This window comes from Salvelinus sp. IW2-2015, linkage group LG16 (genome assembly GCF_002910315.2).
Source record: "Salvelinus sp. IW2-2015 linkage group LG16, ASM291031v2, whole genome shotgun sequence".
In the NCBI taxonomy this organism is placed as follows: Eukaryota; Metazoa; Chordata; class Actinopteri; order Salmoniformes; family Salmonidae; genus Salvelinus; species Salvelinus sp. IW2-2015.
In genome coordinates this window covers 35,781,005-35,800,739 of record NC_036856.1, presented here as the reverse complement: position 1 = coordinate 35,800,739, position 19,735 = coordinate 35,781,005, and the positions used below count along the sequence as shown (strand labels likewise).

Here is a 19,735-nt window from a genome sequence, read left to right as displayed (position 1 = left end):
ACTCTTGTGCATGACACAAGTGAATTTTTCCACAATTGTTTACAGACAGATTTATTTTACCTTATAATTCACTGTATGCACAATTCCACAATTCCGCCTGAAGGCACTACGTTATCTGTACAACTCATACGTACGCAAGTATAAAACACCATGGACATGCAGCCGCTCAACAAAGGATCTATATCACAGTAAAATGAGCATCCTATATCGGCATAAACCTGAAAAGGCCACTCAGCAAGGAAAGAAGCCACTTGCTCAAAAATTGCCATAAAAAAAGCCAGCTACCAGGTTTGCAAATGCATATGGGGACGAAAGATCGTACTTTTTGGAGAAATGTCTGCTGGCTGGATGAAACAAAATAGAAAGTGTTTGGGACCATACAGATGATGCAGTTGTTATATTTGGGGGAAAAGCGGGGCGCTTGGCAAGCCGAGAACACCATCACCGGACCGTGAAGCACAGAGGTGGCAGCATCATGTTGTGTGGGGGTTGCTTTGCTGGTCAGAGAGGGGACTGGTGCACTTCACAAAATAGATGGCATCATTGAGGCAGGAAAAGTATATATGGATATATGTGAAGTCAACAATCTCTCAATACAATCTCAGTCAGGAAGTTAAAGCTTGGTCGCAAACAGGGTTCTTCCAAATAGACAATGACCCCAAGCATACTTCCAAAGATTGTGCAAAATGACTTAAGGACAACAAAGTCAGGTATTGGAGTGGGCCATCACAAAGCCCTGACCTCAATCCCATAGAAAATTTGTGGAGCAGAACTGAAAAAGATTGCTTGCGGAGCAAGGAGGCCTACCGAAACCTGGCACTCTAGCTCTACACACCCGCTTCTGTCAGGGAGGAATGGGGGCTAAACTTTGGCCACGGGTTGATTTGTATTATGTGTGATAGTGTGTGTGTGCTCTGAAGGCTACGACTCCGAAGCACGGTTTGAGCCGACAAGTTACACGGATGTGGGTGTATCTACAGAGCAATGCTGCAGGGTGATGTTTCTGAATTGAGAATGTTTGGCTTAGTGTTCTAAACCTTGGTATATACCCACTGGGAAGTGAACTGAAAGAAACAAAAGCTGCAATAAATCATTCTCTACTACATGATTAATGTTGGTATGACATTTACATTCTTAAGGAATAACAGGTGTGGGTGGGAATGTGATGAAAGAAACAAAAGCTGCAATAAATCATTCTCTCTACTATTATTATGACATTTCACATTCTTAAAATAAAGTGGTGATCCTAACTGACCTAAGACAGGGAATTTTTACTAGGATTAAATGTCAGGAATTAAATGTATTTGGCTAAAGTGTATGTAAAAATCCGACTTCAACTGTATATACTGTATTTTATAMCATCTATTGCATCTTGCCTATGCCGCTCTGTCATTGCTCATCCGTATATTTATATGTATATTTTCTTACTCCATTCCTTTACTTAGATTTGTGTGTATTAGGTAGTTGCTGTGGAATTGTTAGATTACATGTTAGATATTACTGCACTGTCAGAACTAGAAGCACAAGCATTTCGCTACACTAGTARTAACATCTGCTAACCATGTGTATGTGACCAATACTTTTTGATTTGATTTGTTGCACATTTGTTACAAAACATAGCCAGATAATTCCAAGTCCAAGTCAAGTCTCAAGTTATTTGATTTTCTATCAAGTTGAGTCTCAAGTCATCAAATTCGTGACTTGAGTCCGACTCGAGTCCAAGTCATGTGACTCGAGTCCACACCTCTGCATGTACATACAGTATGTGTACAGTCTGCCCGCTTAATGCTGAATTAGCTAAACACCATGTTTCATTTGGATGTAGTATCTATTGTATGGGATGTAAATTTCATCACCCTCTTGGGGGAATTTAGAAACAGATTTTAAGGTGATTTTATTGGGCCGTGTTTTTAATTCATGGGAAAGAAACACTGTCATATGATATATTGTGTGCTGATTGTATCTCACAGACGGCTTGGTTTGCCCTATGTGTGAAATAAGTGGGGCGTTTCTGAGAATTCCAGGGAATGAGAATTGGCTAGCAAGACGTGTCGTGTGATGATTCCTTTGAACAAAACAACAGAGAGTAAATTCAAAGGAAACTCCTGTGTAGGTTTTCAAACCTGTCTCTTGCCTGGAGGAGGCTAGCTACAGTAGAGAGAGAGAGGACTACTGGTGTGTTTTATCAAACATCAATGTAAGCATGTGTATGTCGGTTATTAGGTTCCTATTAGCACTCATTGACATGTATGACTGCTCCATCTCTGACATCAGATCTGCAACCATATAGAAACTTGAAGTAATTTAGGGCATATTAGTGTGTGTGTGCGTGCCTGTGCGTGCGTGCGTGCCTGCATTCATGCGTGTGTGTGGGTGTAGCTCTCAGTAAGAGTGTTTGACTGTCTGCCCGGAGTGTGTCTCTGAAAATGTTTTTGGCAATGACTCTCTGCATGCATGCGTGTGTGTCACTTTCTCTCTCTCTGTAAGGATTTCCGTTTCTCAGTAGTTTCTTTAGGGAATGAGAGTATTTCTCCCTCTTTATCCCGTATGTTAACTTTACTCTGCTCTCGCTTCAGTGCAAATTAGAGCCAAGCATCTGTTGCAGCTCAAGTGGACTACAAAACCCACAATGCAATGCTTTCTCTCTGGCTACACTACATGACCAAAAGTATGTGTCCACCTGCTCGTGGAACATCTCATTCCAAAATTATGGGCATTAATATGGAGTTGGTGATAGTGTGTTATCCTCTAGCTCCAGTGACGAGAACTATGTAGCTATGAAGCATTACTACACGATTTCCTGATTTCAAAGATGAAGCACTTAGAAGTTCAATCATGGGGAAAACTTTTATTTTACCCACTGATAGAACATAGGCTTTCATCAAATTGCTAGGAGTTTCATGATTTTTATTTCTGGGGGTGGATTATCCCTTTAAGACCACCTCGTTACGGAGTGTTTCGGTGTTAATTTAACAGTTACCATCTATCATTACCAATATATTATATATGCACTAGATGACTGACAGGGGGCGCGGTTTTGAAGCCACYGTACCTCCATCTTTGAACTCCTCCACCGTTGTAAAATATATTTTGGAAGCTATAGAAATGTATTCTATTATAGAAGCCTTAATGCATACTTTTATTTTAATATGTGAGCTAAACATATATTTTTAGAATGTACTAATGTTACTGTCTCCACAACAACAACAAAAATACTTAAAATACATGTAATTTTGTCCTTGAAACAGCAACCCAGGGTTTATATACATCATTGGTCACTACCTGGCCTCCCATCCCACTGGCATTGGATCAAACCCCAGCCAGGTCAGCCATAGAGCTTCCATAGAGTGCTCCGGAGTGGAATTCAGAATTCCGAAGGTATGTGCGGCGTTCCGGAACTGTCCGCTGGGATGACAATGGAAGGGGTCAGCAGGGGAATCCTGGCCACACAATGGGCCTTTTGTGTGAGCCGCACTGTCCCTATAATGAAGACACTGGGGTAATAGAGGAGCCCTGCGTGGCTCAAAGCTAACTGGCCCAGAGCTTTGTACTTGACACAAAATGGACTTCGGCCCACACAGTCCCATCAGCGACTTCATGAATGTTTGTCTCTGATGTACACTAAGCCTCTGTAGTGCATATGACCTATGTGCTGTGCAGTCATTTTCTTTTGAAATCTGGGGTTGAACCATCATTATACCTTAGCCACACTGGCCGTGCATCCACCTGCGCCATCGCGCACATGTTGATTTTGTCTGTCCCCACCAGATGTGATCTTGAAATGCAAGTTAAAATACCAAAACCAACTGTGAACAAACTTAATTAATTTGGGGACAGGTGGAAACACACAAACATTCATGGGCATTTAGCTAGATTGCTGTTGCTAACTAGATCGTCCTGGGAGATAAACATTGGGTTGTTATTTTACCTGAAATGCATACGGTGCTTTTTTTTATAGATATTTGTAGAATTTTGACCTGGAGTCGTACGAAATGTAGTGTTTCTCTACTCTGATGGTTAATCCACAGATGAAAAGGGAATGTGAGTTAGTTTGTAGTTGGTTATCTTTGATTAGTCTCTCCTTGTTCATCTTTCAAGCATCTACGTGGGTTTGTATGTTCGTGAAAACCAATGACTTTATGGGAGAGGCAGGACTTTAAGCAAGTCAAGCTTCTTGAATTGAACCAAGTTTTATTTTAGCCTTCGGGCAAAGCAGACACCCGTTGACGCACGCGAGCGGTGTGGAAGAAATGATTGAATAACATGTACGTGTACATTTATTTTGCAACGCTCGCACATACAACATGGCCGGTCTGGTTTCCCTGTTAGGATGCTCTTTATGTTTTGTTATGGAGAGTTGTTGTCTCAGGATTCCCTAGGGAGTCGTCTTTCTACCTTCATCCTGTGTTTTCAAAGATTCACAGATTTCATTATTTGACAATTTCAGTATTTCTCTACTGTTCAAGAGGTTCCTTTAAATTGCAAGCTGATTATGATCACTCTATTCGTATAGGATGTTTAGGAGTCATGTTCAGCTGTAAAGAGACATGAAGAGGAACTGTAAAGAGACAAGAAGAGGAACTGTAAAGAGACAGGAAGAGGAACTGTAAAGAGACAGAAAGAGGAACTGTAAAGAGACAGGAAGAGNAAAGAGACAGGAAGAGGAACTGTAAAGAGACAGGAAGAGGAACTGTAAAGAAGACAGGAAGAGGAACTGTAAAGAGACAGGAAGAGGAACTGTAAAGAGACAGGAAGAGGAACTGTAAAGAGACAGGAAGAGGAACTGTAAAGAGACATGAAGAGGAACTGTAAAGAGACAGGAAGAGGAACTGTAAAGAGAGAGAAAGAGGAACTGTAAAGAGACAGAAAGAGGAACTGTAAAGAGACATGAAGAGAAACTGTAAAGAGACAGGAAGAGGACCTGTAAAGAGACAGGAAGAGGAACTGTAAAGAAACAGGAAGAGGAACTGTAAAGAGACAGGAAGAGGAACTGTCAAGAAAAGGAAGACGGAGCGGTAAAGGGCACAGAAGAGGACTTGTCAAGAGACAGGAAGAGGCACTGTAAAGAGACAGGAAGAGGCACTGTAAAGAGACAGGAAGAGGCCACTGTAAAAGGGACAGGAAGAGGAACTGTAAAGAGACAGGAAGAGGCACTGTAAAGAGACAGGAAGAGGAACTGTAAAGAAAACAGGAGAGGCACTGAGGGAAGGAAGAGGCACTGTAAAGAGACAGGAAGAGGCACTGTAAAGAGACAGGAAGAGGCACTGTAAGAGACAGGAAGAGGCACTGTAAAGAACGGAAGAGGAACTGTAAAGGACAGGAGAGGCACTGTAAAAGAGACAGGAAGAGGAACTGTAAAGGACAGGAAGAGGAACTGTAAAGGGACAGGAAGAGGAACTGTAAAGGGACAGGAAGAGGCACTGTAAAGGACAGGAGAGCACTGTAAAGAGACAGGAAGAGGAACTGTAAAGAGACAGGAAGAGGACTGTAAAGAGACAGGAAAGGCACTGTAAAGAGACAGAAGAGGAACTGTAGAACAGGAAGGGGCACTGTAAAGGGACAGGAAGAGCACTGTAAAGGGACAGGAAGAGGAACTGTAAAGAAACAGGAAGAGGCACTGTAAGGGACAGGAAGAGCAGCGAACAGAGGCACTGTAAAGAGACAGGAGAGGCACTGTAAAGAGATAGGAAGAGGAAACTGTAAAGAAACAGGAAGAGGCACTGTAAGAGACAGGAAGAGGCAAGCTGTAAAGAGACAGGAAGAGGCACTGTAAAGAGACAGGAAGACGGAACAGTGTGCTATGAAAGTCAAGTACATTGCTTGAAGAAGGAGAGCTTGTATCCTATCTGGCCAGGGCCGGTCTTTGCCATTCAAGCAAAATATTTTGCGCCCCTGCTTTTGACAAAGTGGGCACTGCTTATCAAAGGACGGCATCAGCGCTCACCTAAAAAGCCAATATGCCACTGGTTAAGAGAAATTGTCTTTGTTTTAGGGCAGAATTATGTGAGTTTTGCTCAGAAATTGCCACCCTCGTCAATCTACCACCATAAGCGGCTGCATAATGAGCGGGCTGGTCGTGTATCTGGCAGCCTGCAACATCCCATTATATAACCCAATGTACTGAAGCTACACATTCATGCGGTTTCTACTAGCCAATGACCTAAAGATGCTAAATGTTTACAGAACCACATCTGTTTCTGAGAGGTCAATGTTCTGACTAGCCCTTTCCCCTGTTATTGTATAGTATCAACAAAGACGCTTTATCTAAATTTATTAAAGCCTTTAGATGTAAATTGTCGTCTCTTTTGACTCCTGGAAATTTGCCACAAAACTAAAGGCACAGACAAACCGGTAGGATTGTCAAGCGTCTGCCGGCCTAGAGTACTTAGCAAACTGATTCTACATGTATCAAATCAAGTTGTATTAGTCGCATACACATATTCAGCAGATGTTATTGCGGGTGTAGTGAAATGCTTGTGTTTCTAGCTCCAGCAGTGCAGTAATATCTAACAATTCACAACACAAATCTAAAAGTAAAAGAATGGGATGTAGAAATAGAAGAAACATGTGGGTGGTCCCGCTCGCACACAGCACCGAAAGCAAGTCAACGAACAGCCAACGAATGGCCCGTAATGTTCAGACATCGGTCTGGTGAGTTTTCTCCTTAACAGATAGAGCCATGATGGGTCTACTTGTCTATAACTCAGCTCTTAGTGACAATACCACTTGAGACCTCTCAGCCCTGTAATTGCCCCTGAGGACAACTGCAGGCAGATTTCTCTCTCTTTCTCCCCATYTCTCCCTCTTGTTATTTCTGTCTCTCTTTCCCTCTCTCTCTGTCTCCATCGTCATCTGTCCATCTGTTCTGTGTGAGTCAGTAGCTGTAAATGAGGGCAGCAGTGCCCATGCCAGGCCGTGCCCATGCCAGGCCGTGCCCATGCCAGGCCRTGCCCATGCCAGGCCGTGTGTGCTATGTGATAGATATGTTCTGTTTGGATTGATCCCATTAAGTAGCCAACTCATAGTTTGCCAGGTGTTCCCTGTTAAGTCCCTATTATCTCAACCTGGACAAAACAATGGGATTTGTGTTTTACTCCGTGTGTCACACTCCGCTGTATAATTGATTTGCTTCTCCATGACACTGCTCCTAGTTTCATAGTATTTGATGGAGCTCTGTTTGGAACCAGCAAATCAAACCTGAGAGTTCTCCTATAGGGCTCTGTGTTCTTCTATTGTTTCATCTTCCTGAGACAGTTCCATTTAAATAGGTAACAATAGCCTTAGTGCTGTGCAGGTCGTTAATTAAGCTATTCGACCTCTTCACAACACCTCTCCTTGATAAACTAAAGAGCCTGTCTGGGTTTTAACTGAACGTTTAGAAGGTCATGATGATGATGATGATGAAGGCAGTGTTGGTAATGATGATGATGAAAATGAAAGCCGTATTGGTAATGATGATGATGAAGAAGGCAGTATTGATAATGATGATGATGAAGAAGGCAGTATTGATAATGATGATGATGATGATGATGATGATGATGAAGACAGTATCGATGATGATGATGAAGACAGTATTGGTAATGATGATGAAAATGAAAATGAAGGTAATATTGGTAATGATGATGATGAGAATGAAAGTAGTATTGATGATGATGATGAAGGCAGTATTGATAATGATGATGATGATTATGAAGGCAGTATCGATGATGATGATGATGATGATCATGAAGGCAGTATCGATGATGATGATGATAATGATGAGGATGATGATGAAGACAGTATCGGTAATGATGATGAAGGCAGTATTGGTAATGATAATGATGATGATAAGGAGGATGAAGACAGTATCTGTAATGATGATGAAGATGATGATGATGAAGCCAGTATTGGTAATGATGATGAGGATGCTGATGATGATGCGTATGATGAAGACAGAATCGGTAATGATGATGATGATAACGATGGAGCCAGTATTGGTACTGATGATGATGAGGATGATGGTGATGAAGCCAGTATTGGTAATGATAGTGACAAAACAACAGTTGTCACAGGAACACTTGGCAGTCTCACACCCAGCCCTATCATCCTCTCTGGTGTTATCTCTACAAACAGCAGGTGTGTGTGTGTGTGTGTGTGTGTGTGTGTGTGTGTGTGTGTGTGTGTGTGGTGGTGGTGTGTGTTGTGTGTGTGTTGAGTTGACTTTGCACCACTGTGAGTTCACACAACAGCCGCATCTACAGCCACACCTGCTGTCTGATCGTTTGCAGTTGGTTTATAGAGTCAACAGGTCTTGAGCCGCAAAGACGCCGCGACCATAAATGATGATGTTGCTAAGCCGTGCATACAGAATATCTGATCCTTGGGGCAGCTGTAGCTGTGGCGTGGGATCACTTTAGTTCATATGACCCATCATTATATCTAGACCACTTACTGAATCCTGTGTTTACATGTACTTAGCTAGAGTGGAAGTCATAAGTTTCACTTCATAAATAACACTTCCAGAGAGATTCTTCCTTCAGGACTCTGCCGTACACTACCAGGTTTATCATAACCCAGGGTGCCTGAACAGAGAGATTATCCCTTCAGGACTCTGCCCGTACACTACCAGGTTTATCATAGCCCAGGGGTCCTGAACAGAGAGTTTCTTCCTTCAGGACTCTGCCCGTACACTACCGAGGTTTATCATAGCCAGGGTCTGAACAGAGAGATTCTCCTTCAGGACTCTGCCCGTACACTACCAGGACGGTTTATCATAACCAGGGGTCCTGAACAGAGAGTTTCTTCCTCCTTCAGGACTCTGCCGTACACTACCAGGTTTATCATAACCAGGGGTCCTTGAACAGAGAGTTTCTCCCTTCAGGACTTCTGCCCGTACACTACCAGGTTTATCATAACCCAGGGGTCCTGAACGAAGAGTTTCTCCCTTCAGGACTCTGCCCGTACACTACCAGGTTTTATCATAACGCAGGGGTCCTGAAGCAGAGAGTTTCTCCTTCAGGACTCTGCCGTACACTACCGGGTTTATCATAACCCAGGGTCCTGAACAGAGAGTTTCTTGCTTCAGGATCTGCGCCGTACACTACCAGGTTTATCATAACCAGGGTCCTGAACAGAGAGTTTCTTCCTACAGGACTCTGCCCGTACACTACCAGGGTTTATCATTAACCCAGGGGTCCTGAACAGAGAGTTCTCCCTTCAGGGACTCTGCCCGTACACTACGCAGGTTTATCATAACCCGAGGGGTCCTGAACAGAGAGTTTCTTCTACGGACTCGTGCTCCGGTACACTACCAGGTTTATCTATGCCCAGGGGTCCTGAACAGAGAGATCTCCCTTCAGGACTCTGCCCGTACACTACCGGTTTATCATAACCCAGGGGTCCTGAACAGAGAGTTTCTCTCTTCAGGACTCTGCCCGTACACTACCAGGGTTTATCATAACCCAGGGTCCTGAACAGGAGTTTCTTCCTTCAGGACTCTGCCCGTACACTACCAGGTTTATCATACCCAGGGTCCTGAACAGAGATTTTTCCTACAGGACTCTGCCCGTAAACTACAAGGTTTATCATAACCCAGGGTCCTGAACGAGAGTTTCTCCCTTCGGACTCTGCCCGTACACTACCAGGTTGTCCATAACCCAGGGTCCTGAACAGAGGAGTTTTCTCCCTCAGGACTCTGCCGTCACACTACCAGGTTTGATCATAAACCCAGGGGTCCTGAACAGAGAGTTTCTTCCTACAGGACTCTGCCCGACACTACCAGGTTTATCATAACCCAGGGTCCTGAACAGAGGTGATTCTTCCTTCAGGACTCTGCCCGTACACTACCAGGTTTATCATAACCCAGGGGTCCTGAACAGAGAGTTTCTTCCTTCAGGACTCTGCCCGTACACTACCAAGGTTTATCATAACCCAGGGTCTGACAGACTACATTTTCAGTCAGTCTCTCCAGTGTCTGACATGCTGTAGGCATCAACAGTTTACTGTCCCCTGACCTGAGGCTGTGGGTTCCCATCAATTGCCTTAACACTGTTGACAGTCTAATTAGAGAGAGAGGTGGCATATGTGTCCTCTCTACTTCTCTAGAGTGTTATTGTGGTTAACAGACCATATAGCAGGCTAGTTTCAGTCTCTACCGAAGGGGAAGGAAGCCGTCTCTGGTGTGATGGGGAGTGATATATTCATGGTGGTTGTGGTGTTATGGGCTTAGATTCTATGATATGGTTCAGAGGGCTATTCATGGACTGTTTTCAACCTCTATGACATCAGAACCTAGCTCAGACGGAGGAGGGAAGAGAGAGAGGAGGAGAAGGATTGAGTTAGTGGTTACATGGCAGGGAGAGAAAGTGAGTGATGGAAATAATGTGGCAGGGAGTGTAGGCAAAGCTGTGAATAGAGGTTCGCGCACTTTCTGGGCCACTTCATGGATGGGCTGAGAGGACTGAGAGGCTGAGGTAGAGGCTAGTGGGGGGGGGAGGCGGGGGCTGGGCCTGGGCATGGGTAAGAAGTGCTGGGGGAGACGTGAGGGGTGGAGTGAGGGGTGGCTAGAGGGCCTGGAGCTGGGGGCGGAAGAAGCGCTGAGCAAGGATGGGGGCTAGAGGGCCTGGAAGCTGGGGTGGAAGGAAGGTCTGAGAATGGATGGGTCTTAGGAGGGCCTGGAGCTGGGGAGGAAAGGCTGAGACGGAGACGGGTTCTAGAGGGACCTGAGGGCTGGCGGGAGGAATAGCGCTGAGAGAAGCATCGGGCGCGCTATGAGGACGAGCTGTGGGGGGGATTGGAAAGGCTGGAGAAGTATTCAGTGGCGTGAGACGGGCTGGAGCTGGGGTAGGTAGTGTAATACCTGAGAACGTTTGCTCTAGAGGGCTGGAGCTGGGGGAGAGGCCGGAGGCTGATCGATGATGCCGCATAGGAGGGGGGCTGGGTGAGGGTGTAGAGTGCCATGGTTGAGAGAGGGGGGCTAGATGAGCATGGAGCTGAGGGGACGGAAAGGCTGAGAGAGGATGGGGCTAGAAGGGAAACTGGAGTGGGGGGGGAAAGGCTGACAGGAGGATGGGGGCTAGAGGGGCTGGAGCTGGGAGCGTAGTAGAGGGGAGGGCTGGGAGGACTGGGGCTAGAGGGCCTGGAGCCCTGGGGGGGGGGGGGGGGGGGGGGGCTGAGAGAGGATGGGGGCTAGAGGGGCTGCGGAGCTGGGGGCAAGGAGAGGCTGAGACAAGGAGTGGGGGCTAGAGGGCTGAAGCTGGGGGGAGGAAAGGCCTGAGAGAGAGGGCAGAGGGGACTGGAGCTGGGGAGGGAAAGGCTGAGAGAGGATGGGGGCCTAGAGGGTTCCTGGAGCGTGGGGCGAAGGAGAGGGCTGAGAGAGGCAGGGGGCTAGAGGACTGAGACTGGGGGGTCAGGCAGTAAGGGATGGGGGCTGTGAAGAGTGTGGGTGGCTGGTTCCTACTGGCAGAACACAATCATTTAAACCCAGGGTCGCTGAGGAGAGATCATAATTAAAGTGCTGGCTCTGATGATCAGGTTTGTGATAACAGTGAAAGCGTGTTCACAGTCGCTCGGCTCTCTCAATTCAATTACATTCTCTCTTGAGCTTTATGTTAGCTGTCAGGAGGGTAGAGAAAGAAACGCCAGGCTATACCGGTTGTGGAGTGAAAACATTTTCCTTCTTGTGTGAAAGAGTTAGACTCGAGTTGAACACTTGTTCTGTTGCCCGTGTCTGTTGCGTCTCTCTGTGTGTTTATATCCAGATTGTGTGTGTTTGCAGAGAACCAAGAACCGCCGGCTTGCCTATAGTTTGGATGATGCTCCTTTAATTGACGTGCTGTAAATCAGGCAGGCATGGCCTAGTTTGAGTTTCCAACAGCAACAAAAGGGATGAGGAAAAACAACTCACCTGTTTGGTGTTACAGCCATGCGTCTGCCTCTGGGACTGCCTTCTTACGGCTGGGCCTTGCCTGTTTATTTAGTCATATGTACGGGATCACACATGGTATGGCCAGCTGTCCAACATTTTTATTAATTTATTTTATTTCACCTTATTTAAACAGTCAGGTAGGCTAGTTGAGGAACAAGTTTCTCATGTACAATTGCGACGCTGGCCCAGATGAACGGCAAAAGCAGTTCGACACATAGAAACACCGACGCTCTCCATCGCGCACGCTCAAAACGAAGCATACATGTCAATCAATAACAGTAGAAAAATGACGTCTATATACAATGTGAGGGCAAAATGAGGTGAGATGGAGGGAGGTAAAGGCAGAAAAGGCATGGTGGCGAAGTAATACAATATAGCAAGTAAAACAGCTGGAATGGTAGAGTTTGCAGTGAGAGAATGTGCAAAGTAGAGATAGAAATAATCGGGTGCAAAGGGAAGCAAGAATAAATAAATAATCAATACAGTAGGGGCAGAGGTAGTTGTTTGGGATAATTTAGATGGCTATGTACAGGTTGCAGTATCTGTGAGCTGCTCTGAACAGCTGGTGCTTAAAAGCTAGTGAGGGAGATACGTGTTTCGCAGTTTCAGAGATTTTTATAGTTCGCCTCCAGTCATTGCAGGAGAGAACTGTAAGGGAGAGGCGGCACAGGACAATTGGTTTTGGGGTGACCAGAGAGATAACGCTGCTGGCCGCGGCGGTGCTACAGGTGGGTGCTGCTATGGTTGACCAGGCGGCTGAAGAATAAGGGGGGACTTTACGCTGCAGGGTCTTGTAGATGATTGGAGCCAGTGGGTTTGGCGATGAGTATGAGCGAGGGCCAAGCAACAGAGCGTACAGGTCCATGGTGGGTAGTATATGGGGCTTTGGTGACAAAACGGATTAGGCACTGTGGATAGAAACTGCATTCAATTTATTGAGTAGGGTATTGGAGGCTATTTGTAGAATGATACATGCGGCCGAAGTCGAGGATGCGGTAGGATGGTCAGTTTTACAAGGGTATGTTTGGGCAGCATGAGTGAGAATGCTTTGTTTGGGCGAAAATAGGAAGCCAATTCTATTAACTTGGATTGGAGATGTTAGCAGTTGTTGAGTCTGGAAGGAAGAGTTGTACAGTTCTAACCGACACCCTAGGAATTTGTAGTTGTTCCACATATTCTAATGCTTACTTACGGTCTCTCGCACACTGTCAACAACATAATAAAATAATAAGAATACCAAATAAAGTAAATGGCCTCAGTGAGAATATAAACATTTTAGCATAAGTATAATACAGAAAAGACACAATTTATAGTCAAAATGCCAAATCACATTTTTATTGGTTACATAACATGGTTAGCAGATGTTTAATGGGCGAGTGTGCGAAATCTTGTGGGGCATCTAGGTTCGGAGCCATGCAGTAATATCTAACAAGTAATCTATACAATTTCACAACATCTACCTTATAAATTCACGACAAGTGTAAAGGAATGAATTAGAATATGTAATATAAATATATGGAATGGAGCGATGGCCCGAAGGCTAGGCAAGATGCAGTGATGCTATACGAGTACAGTATATACAATTATGAATGAGTAATGTAAGGGTAATGTAACCAGATATAAAGTGGCATTGGTTTAAAGTGACTAGTGATACATTTACCCTTACATCCAATTTTTAATTATTAAAGTAGCTAGAGATTTGAGTCAGTATGGTTGGCAGGCAGTACTCAATGTTAGTAGTGGCTGTTTAAACAGTCTGATGGCCTTGAGATAGAAGCTTGTTTTTTCAGACTCTCGGTCCCAGGTGTGATGCCACCTGTATGCCGTCTCTGCTTCTGGATGATAGGCGGGGTGAACAGTGCAGTGGCTGCGGGTGGTTGTTGTCCTTGATTATCTTTTGGCCTTGCCCTGTGAATCGGGTGGTGTAGATGTCTTGGGGGGCAAGTAGTTTGCCGCGGTGATGCGTTGTGGCAGAACTTCACTTACCCTCGTGGAGAGCCTTGCGGTTGTTTGGGTGGAGGCAGTTGCTGGTACCAGCCGGTGTACAGCCCGACAGGATGCTCTCGATTGTGCATCTGTAAAAGTTTGTGAGTGTTTTTTGATGACAAGGCCAATTTTCTTCATTTACATTTATTTAAGTCATTTGCAGACGCTCTTATCCAGAGCGACTTACAAATCTGGTGCATTCCACCCTTATGACATCCAGTGGAAACAGCCACTTTACATAGTGGCATCTAAATCTTAAGGGGGTGGGGGGGGGGGGTGAGAAGGATTACTTTATCCTATCCGTAGGTATTCCTTACAAGGGGTTGGGTTTCAGGTGTCTCGCGGAAGGTGGTGATTGACTGATCCGCTGTCGCTTGGCGTCGTGAGGGAGTTTTGTTGCACCATTGGGGGGCCAGAGCAGGCGGAACAGTTTTGACTGGGCTGAGGCGGGACTTGTATCCGTGGTAGGGAGGCCCGAAGGCAAGGCCAGAGGTGGATGAACGGCAGGTGGCCCCTTGTTTGGGTGTAGGGCCTGATCAGAGGCCTGGGAGGTAGCTGAGGTGCCGTTCCCTCTCACAGCTCGCGTAGGCAAGGCACCATGGTCTTGTAGCGGATGCGAGCTTCAAACTGGAACCAGTGGAGAGAGGCGGAGGAGCGGGGTGACGGTGAGAGAATTTGGGAAGGTTGAAGAGGCCATTGTTGTGGCCTTCAGCGCACGCTGTCTGGTGTTGGTGGACCCAATTCAGTTGTCCTTTGAAAATGTACACGAGGAACTTAAGAACTTTCCCCCACTTCTCCATACTGTCCCGTCAATGTGGAATTAGGGGGGTGTCCCTCTGCTGTTTACTGAAGTCCATGATCATTCTCCTTTGTTTTGTGACGTTGAGTGGTGAGGTTATTTTCCTGGACACATCACTCCGAGGGCCCTCACCTCTCCCTGTGGCTGTGCTCATCGGTGTTGGTAATCAAGCCTACCACTGTAGTGTCGTTGCAAACTTGATGATTGAGTTTGGAGGCTTGCTTGGCCACGCAGTCGATGGGTGAACGAGGGAGTAAAGGAGAGGGGTTCTGAGAACGCACCCTTGTGGGGCCTCAGTGTTGAGGATCAGCGGGGTGGAGATGTTGTTTCCTAGCCGCTCACTCTCTCGACTTTTTCACCTGGGGGCGGCCCGGTGCAGAAAATGCGCAGGGACCCAGTTGCACGGCGCGGGGTCGAGACCACAGGGTTCTCGAGCTTGATGACAAGTGTTGGAGGGTACTATGGTGTTAACTGCTGAGCTGTAGTCGATGAACAGCATTCTACATAGGTTATCCTCTTGTTCCAGATGGGTTAGGGCGTGTGGGCAGTGTGGTTGCGATTGCGTCGTCTGTGGAAGCTATTGGGGCGGTAAGCAATTGGAGGGGTTGTTCTAGGGTGTCAAGGTAGGGTGGAGGTGATACTGGTCCCTTGACTAGTCTCTGCAAAGCACTTGCATGATGACGGAAGTGAGTGCTACGGGGGGCGGTAAGTCGTTTTGCTCAGTTACCTTCGTTTCTTGGGAACAGGAACAATGGTGGCCCTCTTGAAGGCATGTGGGAACAGGCAGACTGGGATAGGGATTGATTGAATATGTCCGTAAACACACCTGCCAGCTGGTCTGCGCATGCTCTGAGGACACGGCTAGGGATGCCGTCTGGGCCGGCAGCCTTGCCATGGTTAATCAAATCAAATCAAATGTATTTATATAGCCCTTCTTACATCAGCTGATATCTCAAAGTGCTGTACAGAAACCCAGCCTAAAACCCCAAACAGCAAGCAATGCAGGTGTAGAAGCACGTTAACACGTTTAAATGTTTATGTCCAATATTTTWGTCCAATATTTACATGTGTTTTGGGGAAGGGAGGGGGCGAGGGGAGGCAAGTATATACATGTAGCAGTATAATAGGAGTCTGGTAGCAGCAGTTGTGATGTGGAGAATCAGAGCAGGTGGTCAGTTCAGTTCAAGTGTTCAGCAGTCTGATGGCTTGTCGATAGAAACTCTCTCTGAGCCTATTGGTATCAGACCTCATGCTCCGATATCGTCTGCCCGACGGTAAGGGAGAGAACTGGAGTGTGGCTGGGGTGTGTGGGGTCCTTGATGATGCTGCGTGCCTTCCTCAGGCATCGTTTCATGTAGATGTCCTGGATGGGTGGAAGAACTGGGCCGTGTTCACCATCCGCTGGAGGGCCTTGCGGTCACGGATGGAGCAATTTCCGTACCAGGCCGTGATGTAACCGGTCAGGACACTCGATGGTGCAGCGGTAGTATTTGGAGAGGACTCGGGGTGGCATACCGAATTTCTTCAGCCACGTTAGGAAGTAAAGACGCTGTTGCGCCCTCTTGACACGAGTGGTGGTGTTGGTCCATGAGAAGATCTCAGTGGTGGACGAAGAGGACTGTTAATGTGGGTTGGGGCATGTTCCCATCCTGTGATACCATCTGTTGGGTACATGGAGTACAAACATGGCCATAGTGAAGAAACAGAGAGGATGTCATCTACAAGACGATATCGACAGGAGCATAGTAGGTGAACAAAGCCCTGTGTTCTACACAATGTGATTTAGCCATCATACAGTAGTCATCGCTGTCCTCCTCAGTGTCCTGTGTTCTACACGATGTGATTTAGCCATCATNCTACACGATGTGATTTAGCCATCATACAGTAGTCATCGCTGTCCTCCTCAGTGTCCTGTGTTCTACACGATGTGATTTAGCCATCATACAGTAGTAATCGCTGTCCTCCTCAGTGTCCTGTGTTTTTAATTAGCGACTTCACAAGGAAACATGGTATGTAGAATTGTAGGCTTTGAGATGATTCCACAACAGATTCCCTCTGTCTTTCTTTCCTTACGTTCTTCTTGCCATACACAGTGCTTATAGAAATACAATTAAATCGCTGCGTTTTGAAGCCCTGTAATTAAGAGCCTCTTTGTATTTTGGAGAGAAACGTTTAACCTGAAAACCTGTCAGCAGCTTCTGGAACGCCTCTGTATTAGAAGATTATTGTGTAAGCTATTTAAGACGTTTGAGCTGTCCTCCCCTCCTCCCTCCATTCCTCCACTCCACTCTCTCACATGAAGAAAATATTGAGCAGCTGTGTTCCATTTAGTAAGCCACCACTTCTTGGAGTGTATTGTTTGATGAAGGGAGAGAAAGAGAAAGAACGWGAGAGAGAGAAATAAAGAGAGAAAGAGAAACACAGAAAGAGAGGGAAAACTGCCTAAGACAGCATACAGGCTACTCTCAGTGGGATGTTACTGTACTTACTGCAGTATAACCAGATTACCGTCTCAGCTCAGAGAAATAGATCCATTATGCAGTTTGAGTATTAGAGTGTTGAGTTAATTGATTTCTGTGCGGGCGGTTGCAGGGCAGGATGGCGGGCGGCGTGTATTAACGCTTTAATGGAATGTGAAGTTGAGCACATGGAGCTGGGAGTTCTAGCAGCCGACGGGTGGGACGTGGGAGAGAGGTCCTCTCTGGTGTTATCTGACAGAACAATCCTGGAATCACATTAGTGCTCTGGGTTCAGCTCCACCGTTACATCAGACATCAGTGGGATCACTGCTAAACTGTGCCGGTGTCTCTCAAATCCTTAGTCATAACTCGACAGCACCCAAGTCCCTCTCCTGATAATGCCAGTATTAGTCTCTATCCTGTTGCTCTTAGCACAACGTTGTCAGAACGTTGGAAGGGCATTAGGATAAATGTAACAGGCCTTGATACTGTTGGCTCAGCTCTGTGTTAAAAGATGTCACCTGCAAGAGGCTGATAGCCATGAAAGATTCCGTCGTTCTGCCCCCGAATAAGGCAGTTCCTAGGCCGTCATTGTAAATAAGAATTTGTTCTTAACTGACTTGTCTAGTTAAATAAAGGTTAAATAAAAAAATGTAAAAGATATAGCACTTCAACTCAGTGATTTTTTTTTACTGATCTGTTCATTTATAATCAGTAGGTTTTGTTATCCTTCGGCTTCCAACCACACCTGCACACCATTTTTTTTATACATTTTTGTACCTGTAGTGGTGTTTATCACTTGTTTTCTTTGGTGCAAATAAATTCAACTAAATTAAACTGAATATTCAACACAGACCTTGTCACGTTCCTGACCTGTTTTCCTTTGTCTTGTATTTATTTTAGTTGGTCAGGGCGTGAGTTGGGTGGGTATTATCTATGTTGTCTGTTTCTATGTGGGGTTTTCTAGTTTGGCCTGATATGGTTCTCAATCAGAGGCTGTCAATCGTTGTCCCTGATTGAGAATCATACTTAGGCAGACTGGGTTTCACGTGTGTTTTGTGGGTGGTTGTTTCCGTGTTTGTGTTTTTCACCACACGGTACTGTATAGGTTTCTGCACTTCGTTTATTTGTTTTTGGTACTTCAGGTGTTGTCAGTTTTCGTTATATTAAATCATTTGAAACTAACCACCCCGCGTATTGGTTCCGATCCGTCTCGCCTCTCCTCGTCCGAGGAGCGAAGGACCCGAATATGAAAGCAGGTTCACCAATCATTAGTTACACTTTTATAAGAGATGACCAGCAACTCGCAAATTAAGGTTTATTTAGATGTATTTTTAACATCATGTGTTTGTTGGGCAGCTAGTCAGTCTGTCAGAACAGAAGTTGCTATCTCTACAGCCTTTTCTGCTCGGCTGAGGGATATTTTAGCTACGCCTACACACTTCAATCGATTCATTACTGCCTCATTTCACGGGCCCATGAATCACTGCACTGGCGTGTCGGCAGAGGGGGGGCATGTTGGGGGGGGGGGTGAGACCGTCGTTTCGGGCTGTTAGCATTCGTTTGAAAGGGTTCAGGTTTGATTAGCCATGTTTATTGGCCTGTGATGTTGTAAACGCCTCCCCTGTCATAGTGATCTAGCATGCTGTTCTGTCAATGTGTGTTTAGAAGCAGGTTAAATATGTCTGTCAGTGAGTGGATTATTTCCAGGCTGCACCCAGCTAATGTGGGACTTTCTCTCTGTGTATCTCTGTGCGTGGCTCTGTGTGTCTCTGTGTTTCTCTGGCTGTGTTTCTCCTTGTTTGTGTCTCTGTCCATGTTCCTGTCCATGTCTGTGTCATCCTGTCCAAGTCTGTGTCTCCCTGTCCATGTCTGTGTCTCCCTGTCTGTGTCTCCTTGTCCATGTCTGTCTCACTGTCCCTGTCCATGTCTCTGCATCCCTGTCCGTGTCTCTGTCTCCGTCCCTGTCTCTGTGTCCATGTCCCTGTCGCCGTCCCTGTCTCTGTGTGTCCATGTCCCTGTCTCGGTGCATCACTGTCTGTGTCCTTGTCTCCATCCCTGTCTCTGTGCGTCCATGTACCCTGTCTCCGTCCTTTTCTCTATGTCCCCCTGTCCCTGTCTCTGTGCGTCCCTGTCTCCGTCTCTGTGCGCCCCTATTCGTGTCCCTCCAGCATTTGTGACTCTGCTGAACGGTGACCAGGCTCAGGGTGCCATCCGCTCCCTCCACCAGAGCAACATGCGTGGCCGAGACATCACGGTGCAGCTCCAGCCCACAGACAGTCTGCTCTGCCTCACCAACCTGCCCCACACCTTCACCGCCCAGCAGCTGGAGGAGCTGGTCCGTTCCTACGGAAACATTGAGCGCTGCTTTCTGGTCTACAGCGAGCTCACCGGACACTCCAAGGGCTACGGCTTCGTGGAATACATGAAGAAGGACTCAGCGTCGCGGGCGCGGTCGGAGCTGCTGGGGCGACCAGAGGGGGACCGTGCGGTTATGGTCCAATGGACAGATGTGAACCAGTTGACTGCGGGTCACCACCTCCACTCTAAGTGCCTCTGTGTGGACCGGCTGCCCCAGGAGTACGA

The 19,735-nt window shown here is 46.3% G+C and overlaps 1 protein-coding gene, 2 long non-coding RNA genes and 1 pseudogene across 3 annotated transcripts in view; 2 read left to right on the top strand and 2 right to left on the bottom strand.

The window, feature by feature from the left end:
• Window positions 1–19,735, top strand: part of LOC111976125 (inactive tyrosine-protein kinase transmembrane receptor ROR1-like) — a 505,588-nt pseudogene that overhangs the window by 333,683 nt on the left and 152,170 nt on the right.
• LOC139028981 (ribonucleoprotein PTB-binding 2-like) overlaps window positions 1–19,735 on the top strand; it is an 82,217-nt gene that overhangs the window by 40,017 nt on the left and 22,465 nt on the right. Inside the window, exon 3 of the mRNA XM_070447702.1 lies at window positions 19,321–19,729. Coding sequence (XP_070303803.1) covers window positions 19,321–19,729 — 409 coding nt within the window. The remainder of the gene's footprint in view (window positions 1–19,320; window positions 19,730–19,735) is intronic.
• On the bottom strand, window positions 4,569–5,618 carry LOC139028955 (uncharacterized). Its single transcript, XR_011481188.1, has 3 exons — window positions 5,573–5,618; window positions 5,037–5,106; window positions 4,569–4,967 (listed from the first exon to the last, which is right to left on the bottom strand). It is a non-coding gene; the product is annotated as an uncharacterized lncRNA (long non-coding RNA).
• LOC139028995 (uncharacterized) lies at window positions 8,500–9,056 on the bottom strand. The gene is made up of 3 exons (XR_011481221.1): window positions 9,002–9,056; window positions 8,864–8,933; window positions 8,500–8,656 (listed from the first exon to the last, which is right to left on the bottom strand). It is a non-coding gene; the product is annotated as an uncharacterized lncRNA (long non-coding RNA).